This window comes from Stegodyphus dumicola, chromosome 2 (genome assembly GCF_044657685.1).
Source record: "Stegodyphus dumicola isolate Sdum_Otavi_A_Nest chromosome 2, ASM4465768v1".
Lineage (NCBI taxonomy): Eukaryota > Metazoa > Arthropoda > Arachnida > Araneae > Eresidae > Stegodyphus > Stegodyphus dumicola.
In genome coordinates, this window is record NC_140769.1 from 190,835,517 (window position 1) to 190,858,071 (window position 22,555).

A 22,555-nucleotide genomic window follows, 5' to 3' on the forward strand; every position below is an offset into this window, starting at 1 on the left:
AAGAACAATATCTGTAAGTGCAATTCAAAATGCATGCAGAAAACAAGTTTTCCATGGCCATGTTGCAACACAAAAATTCTTTGAGAGTGAGAGCCAGAAGCTACGATATACAGTCAAAAGTCATTAATTCGGACACCCATAATCCGGAAAAAAAAGCTACAAACTTTCTGCTCGTGCGTCGCATTGACGCATGCACATAGGCATTTACGCGTGCACGTAAGACCTTTACGGCTGCAAATATCAGTGTCCGCATGAGCATAATACGTTTATGCATGCGCATTTAATGTATAATGGACGGTATAAGCTAAGCTAAAATTATCTAATTCAGTTAATGTTGCAGATTGTGTTATTCCTTAATCTTCGAATTGGATCCGGCTTATTATTTTTTGCAGACTGTTAGAGCAATTTTATAAAAGGAAGCTTGAACTTTCAATTATGTCAAATAGAATTTCCGATATATATTTACTAATATGTAAAGGATCTATAAAGCGAAAGTATGTTTCGAAGTCCATTAAACAGAAAGTGGAATTGCTGCAAAAAATTGAGGTTAATCTTATGGATTATGGTAGAATTATGGTAACTTGGCGATTTTTGGCAAAAATTTGGCGACCAACCCTGCTACAGCAACCTGCTAGTTTTTTTTTTTTTTTTGGACGCCATTTTGTTTTCACGAAGTAAAGGCTTTTTTTTTTTTTTTAACTCAAAATTTTTTTCCAACAATCTGCTAGCCGAATTACGTTTATGCTAGAACTTTTATGGAACAAAAGTGCTTAATCATGATGAAGATAAGGTGCGAAATTGAGAGAAAGTGCAGAATCACCCACTGCTTGCCGCGTTTTTAAGAATTGCACATACACGGTATCATCCGTGTATACGTCGACCTATTTTCACTTAAAAAAACATCCCAGAATTGCACAAAAATGGCGTTGCGCTCACTCTTGACTTTATCCATGTACACTGCTAAAGTCCTAGCTAGTAACTTTTATCGCCTGACCAAAATGTAGCCAAACTACCTGTTAACATATTTCAAAGATTAGCCAAAATTGATAAAGGCATATCGGTACTATTCGGTTTCGAGGGCCGTAAAAAATCGCCAAACTTTTGTTGATGCCAATGCTGCCAAAAGTAATTGCGGCAACCCTAACGCAAGAAAGGAAGTATAATAGTAAATAACTATCTAATATTGATGTTTTAATTTAGATGAAAGTTTAAGTTGATATAATATTTCGCTACCGAGTTATCGCTAAAGCATAATGTCATCTCGTTGGTTGTTCAAACATAATTTTCTATAATGAATGATGCCTTTTCTTTGAAAACATTCTCGGTAAAGTGCAGAATTGCCCACTTATTTGTTTGCCGCTTTTTACAAGGGAAAAAACAATTGGATTTTTGTCAATTTTCTTTTAGTTTTTAAGTGACAATAGGTTGATGTGTACATAGATAAAGTCAGGGGTGTGCGCAGTGCCATTTTTGTGCAATTCTGGGAATTTTTTTTAAGTGAAAATAAGTCGATGTGCACATGGATACCGAGTATTTGCAATTCTTAAAAACGCGTCAAGCAGTGGGTGATTCTGCACTTTACCCATAATTCTATCGCAGACTTTTCATCATGGGCAATTCCCAAATTATTAAATCCATAGGTTATCAAAAAAGGAATTAAAAATTAAACTAGTATTTCAATGGCGTGTTAAGAAATATAGAACTATATAAACTTATGCAATCTGAAATCAGCGCGTACACTAGATTTGGCACGCTGTTAAATGGGCGTGTTTGCTAGATTTGGGGCTTTCGCGCATACATTTTCGCTGGAATTTTTTTACGGCCCTCAAAACCGAATAGTACCGGCATATCCTTTGATTATCTAATCATTCCGAAATATGTTTATCAATTTCACGCTGCTCTGCAGTGGGAGGGAAACGACGCGGCGCGCAATGAATTGGAAGTTGATCTGTCATCACTATCCTTATCTTCAGGGCAGATGTTTTTATTTTATTTGCCTTAGAATTCCTTACTAAATGTAGTATTTCATCTCAATGTACTCCGTCTTTGATATGATTTAAAACAAGTTCCTTGTCATTATAATTCGCTTCCGATAATGAAGAAAGTGACACAGAGGTTATTGAAAACGAAAAAATTTCGATTGACAAATTCATCGGTATTCTCGACTCAGCAATTATAAGACTTGAACAGCAGAACTTTGTAACTAAACAAGAAATTATGTCTGTTTAATAGAATTAAAGAGAAAGTATTATCACATGAAATGAAGCAACTTCAACAACTTACATTGAAAGAAATGTTTGATAAAGGAAACAAATAAATATTAAGCTTTTTCTTTGTGTAAATTTTGATACCCTTTAGATCATAATTGTTCTTTATTTCATTAATTATGGTTTCATATTTTTAATTTTAGAATTTCTGCATGCCATCTTACCAGATTTAAACTGATCTATAATCCGGAAAAATCGATAATCCGGAATCGCCGAAGTCCGACTTTTGACTGTATTATGTGAATAACAATTCAGAAGCCAGAAGCTATGATTATCCTTTCCCAAAAAATGTGTGAATGAAAGCCCAGAGTTCTGGAAAAAAATTGTTTTTTTAGATGAATGTAAATTCAAATACTTTTGGTGTAGGCAGAAGGCAAATGGTGTGAAGAAAACGAAATACAGAAATGCATCCAAGGAATTTAATACCAACAGTGAAAAATAGAGATAGAAACTTTTTGATTTGGGGTTATATGAGCGCTTCTGGGTTTGGTAATTTAGTCACCATTAATGGCGTTATGAACCATCTGCTATACAATAATATTTTGAAATATAATTTATGGCCTAGTGCAACAAAAACAGGTTTGGATAGTGAATATGTTTTCATACGTGATAATGACCCCAAGCATACAGCCCTAAATGTATGGCACTGGAAATTATATTGCACCGCAAAATTTATGAAATGTCCTCCTCAGTCATCTGACCTCAATCCCATTGAGAATTTATAGAAAACTCTTTATAAAAATGTTAGATCTAAGCACATTTCTAATAAAAATTACTTAACAACTGCTCTTAAACAAGAATAGGAGTCCATATCTAGCTCAGTAACACCATATTGAATTGAATCAATGCCAAGGAAACTCAAAAATGTTATTCACACTAAAGGATATCCTACAATGTATTAATTTAAATAAATTTATAAAATATTTAACATATTGTAAAAATACTTTTTACATCACAAGATAATGGATTGTTTTTGTTTTGTAAGTGTGTTATTTATGCATGCATTTATTTTCATGTAAATTTCGCATATGAACATACAGTATATTTCATTATACATATTTAATTACTTATTGAGGAATTTAAGTTATAGTTTTTATTAATGAGGCATTTTTAGATCTTACTCTACGAATGCAGTACAAAGTCTGAAATCCGGATGCCCATTATCCGGAATGATCCAAAATCTGGACCTCAAAACCGGCAACAACATTTTTCTCTTAGGCTTCACGCACATGCATTTGATTCCCCCCTCCATGCATAATAAAACATCTGGAGAGTCCAGATTCTTAATTTCACTTCAACACTAAATAAAATACCTTGTTATTGAAGGAACAATCATTTTAGCATAAATTTGTATGATCAGTAATTTGGCTGGAACTACTCTGATATGCGACCTCAAGTCGCCAAATATCTTTGGCGAGAAACTTCACGCTGCCATTTTACTATCTAAATTTTTTGTCTACATTTTGAACTTTTAACCTAAAATGTCTCCAAAAATGCGGTTTTCGCACATGCAAAAACTGCGTTTTGAACACACAATTTAGCTAAAAATCCGAAACAAAAACAAAAAATTTAGATAGCAAAAACGTAAAGTTTCTAACCAAAAATATTTGACAAGAATCCATGTACACAGCGTATGTTTTAACTTAAAAAAAATCTACGAATTGCACAATGTAGGCAACGAACGAATCTACAAACTACGCAGACCTCGCTTTAATAAATTAACATAACAACAATAAATTTCAAAGAATACTATGTACACAGCATCCTGTTTAAACTTAAAAAAAATTCTATGAATTGCACAATTTAGGCAAAGAAGGAATCTACGATCTACGCACTGCTCGCTTTAATAAAATAACATAACAACAATAAATTTCAAATAATACCATGTACACAGCATTCTGTTTCAATTTTAAAGAACATCTACGAATTGTACAGTCTAGACACTAAACAACAAAATAAACTAAAATAAATTTCAAACAATTTAAAAAAACAACAATAACGACAGAAATTCATACTAAAGAACAAATGAACATAACATTCTACAAAATAAGAACAAAGATAAAATAAAATGCACTTACCATGAATTAATGCGTTTTCGAATAGCAGAAATATAAATTTCATACCGCCTTTAACATGCCGCTACGTAATCACTATCGTATTTACATAACAGCCAGACACACTATCCAGAAAATTTATACTATGGTTCACAAATAAATAAAATTACAGATCCCTACTTCTATCATGCACTGCCATTAAAAATAATCTCCCAGACCACAGTTCCAAATACCCATTACCCCTCAACAGGATAGCCACAATCATATTTCCTTTTGCCGAACTTCAATTCAACAACTACCATTTTATCTTTCCCTCCCATCTTCTCAGACACAGAGGCGAACCAACGAGCTCCAGCGAAAGATTTTTCAACGTCAACAGGGTTGCCATAGAACACGCAATTGCGCCAAAAACCAGCGCAGAACACATATCGCCACATTTGGTGAAATTAGAACGTATATTAGAGTTGTACCATTTGGCTCCATTGCTGTATATCTGCTTGGCACACATCTCAAACAGAAACATTCCACATAGATACATTGTTGATCTGACACCAGCCTGGTGAACCATTATTTATTATATTTTCCTTTCATCATCTCATGTTTATCAAAACAAGACAACTTGAGTAATGACTCATGTAGCGATGTCTAAACAATTTTTTTATGTTAGTAACTGAATAATAAAGGTGTATGGTAACCTGTTATGTCGACATTACGCTTGGCAATTACAGATTTAAGTTAAATACACTAAAAATGTTGACGAGGAAAAATTTACTAAAAATTTCTTTCCGTATGCTAAAAATAGATTTTGTTGATGGTACTCATAGACCCAAAGATTACATTTAGGACTATTTGAATTAAGAATAACTGAATTGTTATTCACATAAACCCAGGACCAGCGCCAGGGCTCATATGGCCGCACTGAGTCGCAGAATTTAGGACCCACAGAGACTGCATCAGACAGTAAGATATCTGGTGCCAGCCCTCAGTAAGGCTTAAGTATATGTGGGAATTTATTTATTCAGAACTCTGATAAGCCTTAAGCATGTGCAAGACATAGACATAAGTATAACAAATAACTAATACAATTCAGGCTTAATTGTGATAGAAGCAAGATAAAATTTAACGGAACAACATGTTATTACTCGCCAAGCTCATGATGCATAGCCAAATATGTATAGTGAAGGAAAGCTAAATTTGATGATGATAGCTGCTAATTTTAAAGTTTTTCGGATATCGCGAAACAAAGGTGAAATTTTCCAATTAACGGATTTTGTAAAGAAATGTGGAGAAGCGGTATATAGAAAATTACTTGAAAATAAGTGGATTTTAATAACACATCATAAATGAAAATTCTGGGTCTCCTTGTGATATGCTGCCATTGACTACTTAAAAAGAGAAGTTCAAAGTAGGTTGAATTTAACGGTTTCAGAAGCGATTCAAGTTGGGGGGGGTTGCATGTAGTGGAACAATGAGCAACAAAGGGTTAACATGTTTATCTTCCATTTATTTTCTCAACTTTTCACTAGACACAAGTATGGAAAATATTAAAAATATTTTTAATCTTTTAGCATGGACAGGCATTTATAAAAAAGAATTTTTCTATTAATAAAGAAATTGAAAACTAACATTTTAAAATATTTACCTTATATGTCTCAATGGATCATACACAAGGCATTTTCCCCACCTGTTTCAATCTCCGTTGATCCTAAATTCTGCTCCCACAGCCTGTCCTAAATTCTAAAAGTTTTGCCATTTCTATATTTTGTGTTGTTCGGTATGTCTCTAAATTCTAAAAATTCTGCCTCATCGGCCTTGAAACCAGCCCTTACTATACATCATTTCATATGTGAAGAGGAAATGAGTTGGAAAAAGAAACTGAATGCATAAAGAGAAAGAAAATTATTCTTCGATGATATGTACAGTTATTATTATGCAAATTAACCAATTGTTTATAATTTTAGTCTTTACTATAAGTTCCCTTTTCCATTTCCTCACCATAATGCAAATCAGATAGTTTTTAAACTGAGGTTTTGGGACTGAAAGACATAGTATTTTTGCCCTTCACTTGGATGTTGCATTAGTTTCTGCCAGCTCTGATAATTTGTAATTATTCATCTTTGCATAATCGCCGCTAATATTTGAATTTGTTACGACGATAGAGTTACTGAGTCAGCTTAGAAATTCCATACAGTCTGCAAAACGAAACGAAGTTTCTACAAATGATCAGTTTTTAGGAGAAGCACATCAAAAATATTTTTTAGTTTCTAACTAATTTTTTTAAACTATTTAATTCAGTAGGGTGGTCCTCTTGAGACTGAAGCAGTTATTCCAGGAGAAAAATTAATTTAAATATTTAAATAGGAGTTCTAAATCCATCAAGGAGTTTTTTTATAAAAAGCCGTCAAGCCAAATGTCAACCAGCTCAGAACCGTCAGATAAGAAACCAAAGATTGATGAACAACCAGAAGAAACTACTTCTAAACATGATAAGTTTTTAAGTGGCTTAACGAATTTCCTTGGGTCCTCTTCAATAAAGAGCAAAATAAAATGTTTTGTAAAACATGTCAATCTGCCAATATGAAGAATGGCATGGGTGTGATGGGTTCATCATGTTTCCAGAGAAGTACTCTGTCTTGCCACGAAAAAAAACTACAGAACACAGGCTTTCTTTAAATGCCAGGAAAGATGCCAAAGCTCTTGAAAATATCATCGAAAAGGAAAAATCTACAGCAACAGATGGCGATTTGGAAGTGTTCAAGACTGTTTACACTATTGGAAAAGAACTTCCTTTAATGAAATTTAAGCCTGTAATAATGCTTTTGAAATCATGTGGAAATGAAACTCACTTGAATTTATCTCAAAATTCAGTTACAGACATAATTAAAGCTATTTCGGAAGTATTAGAATCAAATTTGGATGAGGATGTTTCACAAAGCCCCTACATTTCTTTAATGATAGATGAGTCAACAGATATTTCAGTTGACCATAAATTAATTATATATGTGAAATATTTGAAAAACAATGAAAGTCAGAGCAGTCTTTGGGCAAATTTAAAACTATCGAGTGAGTGCAATGCAGATGCACTGAAAGAAATAATAATAAGTTTCTCAACGGAAAAAAAAGTACCGCTATCAAAAGTTGTTCGTCTTTCAACAGATGGTGCTGTTGTTATGATGGAAAAAAACAACGGACTTGGCAAAAAATTTCAGGATATACCTGGTTTGTTGCACTATCACTGCATAGCTCACCGTTTAGCTTTAGCTGTTTCCCAAGCTGCTGATGGAATATCCCTGTTTCAAAGCTGTCGGAGAATTTTAGGTTCATTGTATGCTTATTTTCACACATCCAATATTAGGATTGAAAAGCTGAAAGACATAAATGCTGTTCGGTGGTTGTCACTTGAAAATGCAGTTGATGCATGTCATATCAGTTATGATGCTGTGATCCTTACCCTGACAGACATAATTGCAAACAGAAAAACAAGCAATCTTATAGACAAGGGCTGAGGATCCTTACCCTGACAGACATGATAACAAACAGAAAAACAAGCAATCCTATAGACAAGGGCTGAGGACTACTTAAACAATGCTCACAATTTTCATTTGCAGCCACCTTGTCATTTTTGAGACATGTGTTACTGATTATGAACAAAGTCAGTAGAATTTTTCAGAGCATTGATGTGGACTTCTGAGTGTTGGTTAACAGTCTAGAATCAACTATTAATTACATGCAGGAAATGAAAAAGGAGGAAGGTCATCTACAGGAATTTTTAGAGTCTGCACTTAATAATGGGTATTATCGAATTCAAGATATTAAATTATCTGTTTCTACTAAATCTTTAAATGATTTCATGAGTGCTAAAAATGCTTTTTTGAGTGCACTGATAGAGAATCTGCAAGAAAGATTTAATTTGCAACAGATGCATCTTTTGCAGGATTTTGATGGTTTGTTGAATTCCTCTTGTGTTAGAGTACCTTGAAGTACAGTGTTTTTATGCACGCTACAGAGAATTCAAATTTAAACAGTTTGCTAATTTGTCGTTCTCATCAAGTTTAGGTGGTGAACTCTTATATCCAGGATTTACAGCCCTGGCACAAATAGCTATGACTATACCTTTATCAACGGCTGTTTGTGAAAGAGGATTTTCTACTCAAAATAGATTGGGGGAAAACAACTGGAAATTCTAACGAGAATATCTGAGCAAGGCCAAGATTTCAAGGAACAAAGGGGAAATGTTTTTTTTTGATTTTAATTTTGAAAGAGCAGTAACTTTGTGGAAAAATCGGAGGAAAAGGAGATTAAAATTGTAACGTAACCAAGGAAAATGTTTTTTGTGACTTTAATTTTGAAAGAGCATTGATATTGTAAGGAAATCAGGAGAAAACGAGATTAAAATTGTAATGTAATCAAGAATAAAGGTTTTTTGTAACTTTAATTTTGAAAGAGTTTTGATATTGTAAGGAAATTAGCTGTAACATAGTGGAAAAATCAAAGGAAAAGGATATTAAATTTGTAATATTAAATAACTATTTCATTTAGAATGTTTAATGTAAAATAAATTCTTTTATTTATAATGTTTAATATTTCTTATTTCTAATATTTTTTCTTATTTCTTATTTCTACTAATACTTAACATATGCTATAATTGTCAGAAACCAAAATAGCATCCTCTTTTTTTTTTTCCGATTTCATTTTGTCCATTAAAGAAGTGTTTTTTATAGAAAATTTGTCTCTGTATGCTATTTCCATATTTATATTCCATATAAATATATTTATATTTATTTCCATATTCCATATTTTTATTTCCATAGTTTATGCTATTTCCATATTTCACTCCTCCTAAAAAAGTCCAGGAGTATTTTTACTCTTCCAAAAAAATCCTAGGAATGACACTGCTGATAATGTTTGGAATTATGATAGATATCAATAATTTGGGAATCTTTGAAAAATTGTGTCAACTCACCTCTTATAAGTGGCATTTATCATTACACTTTTTACCATCTATGTGACATTAATCATGAGTTTGCTTCAAAATATTTATTGAAATTGCCAGTATAGATTTGCAGGTAATGTATTTTTCACCCTTTTTGTTCAATTTCTTTTTTAAAAAATTGTCTCTAATTAGGGTAGGAAATTCATTTTCATTTGTGACATTCTGTGCATTAAATTTATTACTACCAAGTATAAACTGATTTAAATAATTAACTTTTTAATAAAGCTTTTAAATAATATAAACAATATTTATATTTCAGGTTTGAAAATATTACAGTAGGAAACTACAGTTATTATTACAATCCTTGCTACAGTTTCAAACTTGGGACAGGTAACTCTGCTTGTGCTAAAGGAGTTGCTGTAAGTTTTTCCTCCTTCCTTGACTTAATGCAATCTTTTTTTATTTTTACAGTGCTTTGTACTAGTAATTAGCTATTATCACATTAAAGTGCCATATTCTTATACTGTTGTGTAAAGTAGTTATGAAACATAAATTTTAATTTTGTATTATTTTAACAGTATTATATTTCATATTCTTTTATTGACTCTTCTTTACAAAATTTTGCAACTTTTTATAAATGTTTTCACACTTATATTTAAATATAATTAGAAGAAAAGAAACATAACCTGCAAATTGTACAATGCCATATGGTGCTTTTCATATTATTAAGGACATATGTGGAAATCTTATTTTCATGTAACTGATTTCAATCAGATTCATCATCTGTTGAAAGCTTTGCTTGTAGCAAATGCATTTCTGTTACGATCTGTAATCTTAATGTAGTTTCAAATTTTAGTATAGTTTTAGCTTTGAAATTAATAACTTTATATAGTATATGAATTAAATGAAATAATTTCAATTCTATCTATAAACATATGTTTTAGCTTAAGGTATTTTAAACTAATTTCTCCTTTAATTAAAATTTTTTTTTTTTTTTTTGAGTTCACTAAAAATTATATCTGTGATATTAAGCCCCAATATAAATCCGTCTTGTTAGTAATTGTTAGTCTTGTAGTTAGGACTTGGTATTGTAAAGTATTTTGCAGTAATTTACAAAACAGACAATCTTCTTAGTAGAACATAAATTTTATTTCTAGTTCTCGGTGATAGACAAATTTTATACAATTCTTAAGTGGCAAAATTTCATACTACTCCTAGCTATAAAAATCTTCAGAATTCTCTAATCTTTTTAAAACAATATCTCACGTTGCTGAGTAATGGTTTAATACAAATATGGCGTTGCCACTTTATAATTATATTTATTTATTAAATAACGATATTACAACCTCTCCCCGCTCCAGATAAACTTTAATTTATAATTTTATAAATTAAAGTTTACGGTTTTTTTTTTTTTTTTTTTTCCAAAACAACAATATCAGCACAATACAGAATTGAAATACAAAATATAACATAATAACATACACTGAGGAAGAGAGGAAGGAACAAAATATTTTTTTTATCTATATAGAGAAACAAATTATTTAATCAGGCCAGGGAGTACGACTTAATGCGTCTACATTTTTATGGTTTTTACCACTTCGATGAACAATCGTGTAATTGTAGGGTTGTAGTACCAGTGCCCATCTCATAAGTCGTGGATTTAGACTCACATTATTTTTGAGCCAAACTAAGGGATTATGATCGGTCATGATGAGGAATTTAGTATGCCCGTCTAAATAACATTGAAGTTTCTTTACAGCAAATATTATGGCGGCGTATTCCTTTTCTGTGGTAGAGTACTTTTTTTCAGTTTCTGTAAACTTCTTACTGAGGTATAATACTGGATGTTCATTGTCTCGTTCATCTTTTTGAGCTAAAATGACACCCATACCTGTGTCTGAAACATCAATTTGCAAAATAAACTCCTTATTGAAATCAGGCGAGTGTGACAAAGGCTTTTGTGGCAGTTTTGCTTCTTCACAACTCACTGTTGTCTGTTTAGTTTCTTTAAAAAATTCTCTTGGCATTCTCTCTCTCCAGAACTTGGCAATTCATCTAGAGCTTTTAACTGAGAATCGTTTAATTTTGTCAGTTCTTTCTTGTCAGATAGTTTTTTCTCTTTGCGGATTAACTTTTGTTCTTATCTGCTGCTTGCACTCTCATTGAATGTGGCAACTTTGAGTATCCTTTATCATGTTTGTGCCTCTTTGCTAAGTTTTCTGACGCGAGCTTATATTCTGAATGTATTTTTAACCACACGAGGACGCTCCTGACGTAACTTTTTTGACGCCGGCGTAAATTCGTGTGACGCAGAAGACATAAAACTGAGTACGCTCCTGTTCAGCTTTTTCACCCGCGACGCGTGCGTATAGCCAATAGCCGACCGAGTTCTTATCACGTGTCATAATCAGAAAACCTTCTTGCTTACCCGTTTCAATATGGCGTCAGGACCACACAGAGATGAGTTTTTGCTTAGAAATATCATAACTGTATACAGCAATAAAATTATCAGCATTGTACATGCCATCTACAGATTTCTCAAACCGTACATATTGGTATACATTTAAAATTCTCATTAAAGGGGAAAACTGTATATTTATAAAGCAATGATCCGACCAGTATATCCATATGCTTCACCTATTTATAATACCGTAAGTAATATGAACCTAAATAAATTACAGTTTCTACGAAATCAAAGTTTCTGCCTTACAAAATTATCCTTAATTAATAAATATTGGCTACATCATGTGTAATAAAAAGCTCTATAAATATCCCAATATTAAATACACCAAAAACTAACTTCAGCAATATAACAACTTCTAAAATAAAGCAGTTGACCGTGAAAGAGTATTCAATAAAATACAATTACGAAATTTTGGAGGAAAGTTACAACTTGTGTCATACAGCAATCATTTATTGAAGTTTAATTAAATTACCTTTGCAGCGACTTCTACTTGTTACATTATTTTTCACAAACACTGCTATCACAGATAGCTGAGTGGTCAGTGCGCTGCATTGCTGGTGGAGGAATGGAAAGGTGGCGAGTTCGAACCTCACCCGTAGATGGTAGTTAGCTTTCCTCATTTTGAAAATTTTTTCTTATATTTAATCATGAATCATTATATTCTTAATTTACCTATTATTATTGTTTTCATTTCTTATTTTATTCATTATTATCATTGTCGTTTTTAATTTAGTTTAAAAATGTGCATTGCAAATAGAAATCCTTATGTAATAATATATCTGCATCTCTTTATCATATATCATCTATAAATTCTCTCTTTATTTTTACTTTATTGCATATTTTATCATGCACATAGTTTCTCATAAACTGTCCAAAGTTTGAACCTCGTTCTAAATTCAAAAATAAATAAAAAGAAAAACAAAAGACCAAGGAAGGGGGAGTTAAAAAAATATGAATTTGGTTTTATTATATGGTGGATGGTGTAATTCTCTTTATATACAGTACTCCAAACCAATTTTATAAATCCTAATTTTCATACAATATAGAATCTGCAAGTCTGTCAAACTGGTCGATACTCATCCTGAAGTAATTAAAAAACAAGTAATATACCAAAAAAAAAAATTAAGTCGATTCCTACTTAGGTCCACAAAGAAAAATTTAAAAAATACAAAAATAAATAAATAAAAATACAAACAGAATTTTTTAAAATTAAAAATTTTAAAAAATTCAATATGTGAAAAAGCTGTATTAACATCAAGTGTCACTTCAAATTAAAAAAATTGTATTTGAACTTGAGTGGATGAATAAAAAGCATTTTATGTACTGAAAATTTCAACAAGATATAGAGCGAGTGTGAGCTAATAGTAGGAATTTAATAATTCCGGATATTCCTTTCGCAAACTAGGCAGTAAAAAAAAAAAAATTCTCTTTGAATAGGTCGCTCTAAATAAATCTTTCGGACCCATTCTTGCCATTTTTTGTGGTTTTGCCTCTGCTTAATAATTGCACTTAATAGTAAAGTTTCAGCTATTAAAAAAAATCATCTGTTTTGGACAACTTGCCGCAAACATACAGAAAAACAGCGAAGTAATAAGATACAGCTCTGTTGACGCTATATTACAGCGTCATGTGATTTTTGCGTAAAATAATTCTATTGGTTAAACACACTCTTCGCGAGCGTACTCGTTTGGACGCTTTTACGCTGGTAACGTAAAAGTGCGTTTGTCAGCTACGTTTCGAGCGTACTCGTGTGGACGGGCCTTAAGAGAGATTCCTGGATATTGTATGTGTCTGGAATAACACCCTCAAAACCCAGTAAACAAGTTTGGGAAAGAGTTAGAAAATGACTTGAAATATATTAAGTCCACTCACTTTCCTTTTGGGAAAAAGATGGTCGAGTGATCAGCATTGCAGAAGGAATTGCAAATACTCTTGGTGAAACATTTTCAGCCATCTCTAATGGCAACAGTTATTCCCAATCATTTCTGTCCACTAAGCAATATGCTGATAATATTCTCATTAAGTTCAGCTCTGACAACTCAGAGTCTTATAACTATGAATTTTCCCTCTTTGAATTAAGGAGAGCTTTGTTACAGGCACATAGGTCATACCTGAGTTCAGATGGCATTAGTTACAAAATTAGTACCAACTCGGTTGTAAAAGAACTTCCTCCTATGTTTTCAGGTTCTTTATATGTTGATGACCTTCACATATGCTGTCAAGGTGCATTCATGAGATATGTAGCGAGGTAACTGAAAATCACTCTTAATAGGATCCAGCAATGGTCAAAGAAAGTAGGATTTACTTTTTCTAAATAGAAGACTGTATGCATACACTTTTGCAGAAAGCGCAACCTCCATCCTGAGCCTGTGTTGTACTTTGAAGGATCACCGATTCCAGTGGAACCTGCAGTAAAATTTTTAGGAATGATGTTCAACCAGAAATTAACTTTCCTTCCACATATCCTGTACCTAAGGAAGAAGTGTTTCAGGAGACTGAATCTTTTGGAAGTCCTGGCAAACACCTCCTGGGGCACGGACCGTTTCTCGTTACTCTGAATCTAAAGAGCACTTATGCTCCAAACTAGATTTCCGCTCACTTGTATATGATTCTGCATGGCCTGCCATGTTTTTAAAATTAAATACTGTGCACCATCAGGCTTTGCATATATGCTTTGGTGCATTTAGAATATTTCTTGTCTAAAGTGTCTATGTCGACTTCTATGAGCCATCACTTCAGTTAAGATATGAGCAGTTGTTTCTTTGCTACTATTTTAATGCTTTCACTTCCTAATCATCCAAATCAGGTTTCTTTCATAGATGATAGTTACAAATTCTTGTTTGAGGCCTAACCATCCTATCTGCTTTATTTCTCTCTTAGGGTTTACTCACTAATCGAGAAATACCACATGGCAGATCTCAGTACCCAGGCAGTAAAGCATTTTGAAATCTCACCCTGGGAAGATGCTGAAATTCGATTTCTTGATGTTTTTCAATATTGTTAAAAAAGAGATACTAGCGAGTTTGTATGCAGACAACATTTTTCTGACCACAAGCACAAATACACTACTTATGTTCTCATATTTACAGATGGGTCGAAAGCAGTAGGACATGTTAGTACATTCTTTGTTATTGAAGACCACATGGAGGGTAGAAGACTGCGTGACGCCTGCTCCGTCTCCTCACCTCAGAATGAAATGCCATTTATTGTGTGCTTTCATTTATTTCTAAGCTACGTTGAAGACAATTTATAATTTATGCAGACTAGTTTAGTATTCTAAAATTATATTACAATGCTCAAAACCTCATCATCTTCTACATATTAAGTTTGAATCTGAAATTATTGAGCCATGGGTATAACATCCTTTATACATTCGTTGGCTTCCAGGACATGTGGGTATAAAAGGGAATGAACTTGCAGACATTACAGTAAAGTCTGGAGTTCACCTGTCAGATCAGCTCGTTCCATTTAATGATATCCGTTAAGTCATTAAGCAGAGAGTATTAATCAAATGTCAGCATTTCAGGGATGTCCAGCTAAATAATCAGCTATTAAAATCAAAGAGTGAACCAGTGTGCTCACATTGTAATTTTGTAATATCAGTTTGTCATTTTTAATACAGTGCCCATATTTTAAAAAACTTCATTTCAAACAGTTTAACAAATGTGACTTGCTTTTAGAACATATAATTGGGAAAGAGGTCACTCCCAATTTGTTTCAATACCTGAACGAGATTGGTATCTATTATTTAATTTGCTTTGTTTCTGATGTTTTATTGTGTCAATAATATGCATTTTAATATAGCTCACGTTTTATGATTTTATGTGTCTCACACATCTTATTATCTGAATTATAGACAACTTCATCTTAACATTTATCATTTAATCAGCTACCTTGGATTTTACTTTTCATGTGGTTTTAATCTTGTCTGTTTGTTGATTTATCTGTATGTAATACATCAATGTCAATGTTATTTGCCTACATGGGGTAATATATCACTGTCTAATATGTATTATATCAGTGTTTAAAAAAGTCTGTGTACGGTGCATATAACCATTAAGGTTTTGTTCCATAAACCTACTACTACTGCTACTTAAAGTTATCTCTACATATTAAGTGAGTTATTGCCTTTTGTTAATCTTTGCCACGGTCACAAGATACAGCACAAAAATGTAGAAATTAATGTAAAACTCAATTTGCATCTAGTGAGACTTAAATTAATACAAAACAACTTATTACCTCTGGTGCTTTAGTGTTTTATTGAAACTTTAAAATCTATTAACTGGGTTACAACCCCAGGAACTCTACACAAAGTTATGAAATGTAGACGGAGCACAACGAACTTTCAAAACTTGCCTACCGTGCTTACATCAGGCTTTCAGGTTTGTTCTGATCAGCAGGCCTTTCTCTAGGCAAGCAGCAGCGGTGGAGCTAGTCTCCTGTAATAAGTCATGCTGATTATGCCTCTCATTTTAACCTATGCCGTTTGACATAAAATCTACCTGCTATTTACTAAGCCTCTATACTCAGCAAGTACGTGACAAAATGAGACATAAAAGAAAAAATCAGCATAAAGCTAACTTTTGGTAAAACGTAAATAAAATATCGCTAATCTTCATTCAAACATGTCCAACTATTATATAAGGGTAAAATATTTAATGCTACCTGATAAATTTTATAAAGTTGATTTTGTTCTCAAATTTGTTTTATAATTATTGTGGTGTGGTGTAATGGTCGAAACTGCCACACAAAACCCCGGGTTATAATAAAGGGCTGAAATGAACTTCCAACTCAGGTTATAACAATGACATGAATTTTTATAAAATAAAAGCAAGTGCATATCCAGACGATGTGGGACTTTCAGTCCTGTAAGGTCAGAATTTTGTTAACAGGAAAAATGCTCTATCTCAATTATACACGAGTGTAGTTCCAGTGGGCCAACCTGCCCATAGCTCCATCAGGAAAGTTCTGGCCCTTCTCAGGAAACATTTTTTTTATATCTCACTGTGTCGTTACCTTCAGTGAACTCTCGAAGGAGGAAGATTTCTTTACTCGTACATAAGAAAGGTGTCCATATTCTGACCCTGATGAAAAGACTTCTTTTATTTCTTTGTCCCTTGGAGTAACCTTTGAAGTTACCACCAGAATCATTAACAAAGGCACCCCATTTCAACAGGATTTTATCTACGGACTGAAAACTATTGCATTCTGAAATCATTCATCGTAGACAAAAAGCTTTGTGCAACCTTATCACAACTTCTCCCCTCATTGGAGAATTTTCCTAGACTATGGAAGGGACAATTTTAAGTACTTTTCACTGCTTTCAGAACAAAAGTGGTAACCATTTAAATGATAATAGAGTAGCCAGTTACTTTAACCTGCACTTATTTCTAGATAACATCACCTTAACACATAACATAAAAGCAAAAATACAAAAAGATTTAATTACTGCTATTGTCTTCCTTCCACAAAGTATATTCCTCAAATTTTACAAAATGCTAGTATTTAAGATAAAACATTTGATTCTAACCATTTTAAAAATGAAACACATGATGCAAACAATTTTGAATCTACAAAAATATAATTCCAAAATGCTACAAAAACCTCTTACAGCAATATCATTTTCCTCGAATCAATCTTCGTTGAATCAGCTAAAAGATAAGAAATATCAACCTCTCCCTTGATATACTCCACAACCTCTGCCATCATCAGATTCATAAACTTAGGGTGCTGATGACAAGGTTCAGTCAAATCCCTGTGATAAGTGGTATCACTGTCACGCTTATCCGGAATTTCTACGATACAGTTGGTTTCGGAACTCGTACTAGTTACTTTCCAATCTTTTCCGTTTTCCAAGCACAAAGCCTTCAATCCCCTTTTCAAAGTAGAATGCAACCTTTCAACAGAATAGCTTTGAGGATGACACACTGAACAATGATACACCTTAATTCTGAACTTACTAAAAACTCAGATGTAAGCTCACTAGTAAACGATCTACCCAAATCGCACTGAATTTCCTTAAGGTAACCTGATCTAGAAAATATTTGTATTAAGGCTTGAATCACACTTTTAGTGCTTAAATTCTGCACAGGACCAGCATCTGGATATTTGGAAGCAACACAAATTGATGTAATTAAGTATTTATTTTCACGTGAACTAGGTATCAGAGGTCCTACTGCATCAATATTTAATCTGCTATACACTTCTGATATGGCTGTCACAATCTTCAGTGGGGCTTTCTTTTTATCCCTATTGTGACCTACACTCTGACAAATATTGCACGTCCTTTCACAAATTCTTCAATTTCCTGGTAACAGTTAAGCCAAAAATAGTGTGTCAAAACTCTATCCTTCATTTTTGTTGCCCCTAAATGACCAGAGATTTCCTCATGGCATAACTTCTAGATCCCTTTCCTAAAAACAAGAGCCACACACAGCTGAAGCTTATCTTCCCCTTTTTTAGAACCTGCCACTCTGAGTAGCCTCTCCTTTACAATTCTAAACTCTTTTCCCTTTCACTTTCCTCTTTCTTCCACAGGGCCGCTAAACTAGCGCATGTTTTCTGTGCTTCTGAGAATTCTGCTCGCATAATCTCCACAAGGATAGACCTTTCGTCTGAACTGATGACTGGAATTTCAATGGCCTCATCCATATTACTTGTTAATTTCCATTCTTCTGAAATCTCATTATTCACAAGACTTTCAATCTCTTCCTTATCTTCTGATCTGGAATCTGAGTCTTCCGTGCCTGCTCTCTCTAAATTCCTGCACTCACGTGCATGACTACGAGTTTCTACAACCTTCAAGAGAACCAGTCATTCCTTAATTTTCTCTATCAACTGTTCAGTTTTATTTCTTAACAGATAGTACATTTATCTAACTCCACCAGAGTGTAACCACTGCCTTTGTGATTATCACACCAAAATTATCTTCAGTGGTGACTTTTGCCAACATTACATTCATTAAACATTTACATTCTGAGTCCAAAGGCTGTTTCACCCACACTGTGTCTTCTAATAAGTCACTAGTATTAATCCAAGTACTATTACATAGATATATGCCAGTATCTTTCAAATCCAGTATCCAGCTCCAGTATCTTTCAAATATTCTCTCTCTACCCCGTTAATCACTGCTTTCTTGAAATATGGCTCAAACCACTTCCCTAAACTCTATGTTCCTAAATTATTCACAAGATAAGCCTTTTTTTTTTTCAGCAATGGACAGTTAGGTTGGATATGCCCATCCTTTCCACATTGGTAACACCTTATTTTCTACCGTTTCTCAAAACCTGCTTCCTTGAAAGCCTGCTGTTTTTTTAGAAGCCTCCACTTTTATGTGCTCCCACAATTTAATTCTTTGATGACCACTACTTTTCTGATTATCACTACCATTGGAATTTACGTACCGCTCTCTAGCTTTCTGAAATGGTTTCTTAAACCCCGCTCTGCTCTAACCTCCTCGTGTCTCTTCGCAAATCCTCATACCTGTTGCATTTCTCTGCTAAAATAGAAGCCGTTTTAAATTCTTCCCAATTGTCTAAGTAGCGCTCTCTTATTTCTGAAGGGACTTGCAGCTTAATTTGCTAGGTAAGCATATGTTCCTTAAGACTTTTGAAATTTCGAACTTCTACTAAATCCAACCAATTCTCTAAATATACTCTCAATTCATACAATAAATCCACCCATAACATTCCTTTTTTTCTAGAATGTTCTTCAAATTTTGCTTTTAGTGCCAAAGAACTAAACTTGAATCTATGCATGAGTAATTTCTTAATATGCCTATAATCATCCCCTTTATCCGCTGGTTCTTTTACTATTAACTGAGCTGCATCATGAGGAAATAAAGGAATTAATGGGGAGACCCAATTAATTTCTTATACGTTCTCTTTTTGAGCTTGTTTCTCAAATAGCATAAAGAATAATGAAATATCTACATTACTCTGTTCAAAATGCGATACTAAATCTTTTAAGTTAACCCTTTTTCCTCTAGGTTGTTCAACAGTCAAAGCCGTGGAAGCTAAACTATTAGTCTCAACTACGTTCATCAGTTTTAACTTCTCCAATTCAAAAATTCGCTCACGTTCCCATTCTGTTCTCTCTTGTTCATGTTCCCACTCTACTCTGTCTTGTTCAGCTATTTCTTCTGCTTTTTTCTGATCATACTCTTTCGCTGCTTCCTCTTCATAGTTCTCCACATTAAGAATAGCCTGCCTAATTTCTCTTACTTTATTTGCCTGAGACACATTTGTATCAAACTCCACTGCTAACTGTAATAGCAGAGCTTTAGTAAATTTCCTCATAAATTCACCCATTATGGAAAACTGAAGCAAAATAACCTACCCCAAAATTCAAAAACACCAAAAGAACAACAGGTCAATTTCTCCAAAATTGAGTAATTCCCTAATAATTCTGAACACTAATTGCCTTAAAACAATTATCTCTAAAATCAAAAATGCTAATTAAGATGCAACATTTTCCTGCACTATCTCAACTATACAAATATTGCCCTTTAACACTGAACTGATTTAAGAACTAAATTTTTTTAAGGCATAATGTTACAATACTTAAATCAGTTTAAACAGTTACTAGAACAATAGAACCACACTTAAATCTCAATTAGCAAAAGTAACCACAAGAATAATTTTTAATAAAAACAAGAAAACATTTGATTCCCAATAACAGAGCTATATCCAAAATCAATGTAGTCTTGAATAACTGGTGTAACTTCTCCAAAATCACAAAAATGGTACTCACCAATTTGAAGACACCTTCAATGACTCTCCTGGCACTAACTTGGATACACCAACTCTTCCGAGAAATTTTACTACTTTGTGGCACTAGATCACTTTCTGATCCGGCATTCCCTTCTGACACACTCTCACTTTCTGAAGAGATTTCACTATGCAAACTGTTCTTGCACGCAAAATTAGATGGTTCTTGTGCAGAGAAGAAAGTCTCTTGACTGCTTACATAAAGTCCTTTATCACACTGCCTTTTCTGTAACTTCCATTCGACGATTCGAAACACTTGCAAAACGAGATGTACGGAAAGCAACGCACGAAGTTAACTGAAGTCCACAGGTGAAAAGTCTGTTCCTAAATTTACTCTCAGGAACAATCCCAAAATGCTGCCACCAATTTTAATATTATTGCTGTGGTGTAATGGCCAAAACCGCTACACAAAACCCCGGGTTGTAATACAGGTTTGAAATGAACTTCTAACTCAAGTTATAACAGTAGCACAAATTTTAACAAAATAGAATTTGCATATCCATATGATGTGGGACTTTGATACATTCAGTCCCATAATCTCAGAATTTTTTTAACAGGAGAAATGCTTTATTGCATTATACAGGAGGAGTAATAGTTTTAACGGGCCAACTACTCAATAGTTCCATCGGGAAAGTTCTGGCCCTTCTCAGGAAACCACCTTTTATATCTCACTGTGTCGTTACCTTCGGTGAAATCCCGGAGGGGGAAGATTCCTTTACTCATACACAACAAAGGTGTCCTTATTCTGACTCTGATGGAAAAACTTCTTTTATCTCTTTGTCTCTTGGAGTAACCTTTGAGGCTACAACTGGAATCATTAACAAAAGTACCCCATTGCAACAGGATTTCATCTATGGACTGAAAACTACTGCACTCTGAAATTGTTCATCCTAGAGAAAGAACCTATGCAACCTTATCTCATTATATTTAATAATAATGCATTCTACTTGTGAATCTATTTTATTCTTAGGATGGATCACAAAAGTAAAGTTCAAGTATAGCTAATATCTTTAATTGAATTTGTTTAGTTCCCATTTGTTGATGGGTCGTTTTTTTTTTTTTTCTTCTTTCAATTAGTGGTCCTTTAAAGTCATTAAAATTACTTAATTTCTAAGTGCAGAAATTTGTATGAACTCTGAAGTACTTTATATTTCACTAATATGATGCTAATTTCTGTTGCTACTGTTAATTGCAATTATGATTCATTTGATATATTTGTTTGTAATACAAGATAGATGTGGTTATCTGTAAACCATTTTAATAAAAAAAAACACAGGCGGCATTTTTTAAGTAAGGGGATTTTAAAAATAAAAACCAAAAGAAAGAAAATTTTCAAAAACCAAATTTATATTCTGTTTCTGTACATTTCTATACATTTCTCTATTTTTCAACATAGTTGTGAAGTTTGTTTAAACACTTTTATACCTTAGAACTAGATTTTGAATACTGTCTTCATAGAAACTTGTCACCTGCTCCAGTAACCAAGAGGTCACAGCCTTTTCCACATCTTCATCGTCGTTCTAGTGCTTGCTGCCGAGGTGATGTTTGAGATAGTGGAAAAGGTGAAAATCACTCACTGCAAGATCTGGGCTGTAGGGGGCATAGTCCAAAACTTTCCAGCCAAGAGTCCAATAAAGCTGGGATCTGATATGCAGTTATGGCCTTGCATTGTCATGGAGTAGCAAAATTTCCTCTGTCAGCATGTTTTGTCTTTTGTTTTGAGTCGCTCTGTGCAGTTTTCACAGAGTTTGGCTGTAGGCTACCACATTTATTGTGGTTCTGTGTTGCATGAAGTCGACCAACAAAACTCCTGGCCTACCCAAAACACAGACACCATGGTCTTGCTCTGGGATGCAGTCTGTTTGGCCTTGACCCTTACAGGAGAGTGTGTGTGTGTCTCCATTTCATACTCTGTTGCTTTCATTCAAGCATGATATGTGAAACCCACATTTATCTCCTATTACTATCTGACTCAACATGGCATCATCTTCTTCATTATAACGAGTGAAAAAATTCAGCAAGCACTCAAATCTGTTTTTATGGTTCCCTGTTGGGAGTTATGGGACCCA

At 33.5% G+C, this 22,555-nt stretch overlaps 1 protein-coding gene across 1 annotated transcript in view; it reads left to right on the forward strand.

Moving 5' to 3' along the window:
• LOC118184404 (uncharacterized) overlaps window positions 1–22,555 on the forward strand; it is a 56,074-nt gene that overhangs the window by 3,013 nt on the left and 30,506 nt on the right. Inside the window, exon 2 of the mRNA XM_035354070.2 lies at window positions 9,574–9,673. Coding sequence (XP_035209961.1) covers window positions 9,574–9,673 — 100 coding nt within the window. The remainder of the gene's footprint in view (window positions 1–9,573; window positions 9,674–22,555) is intronic.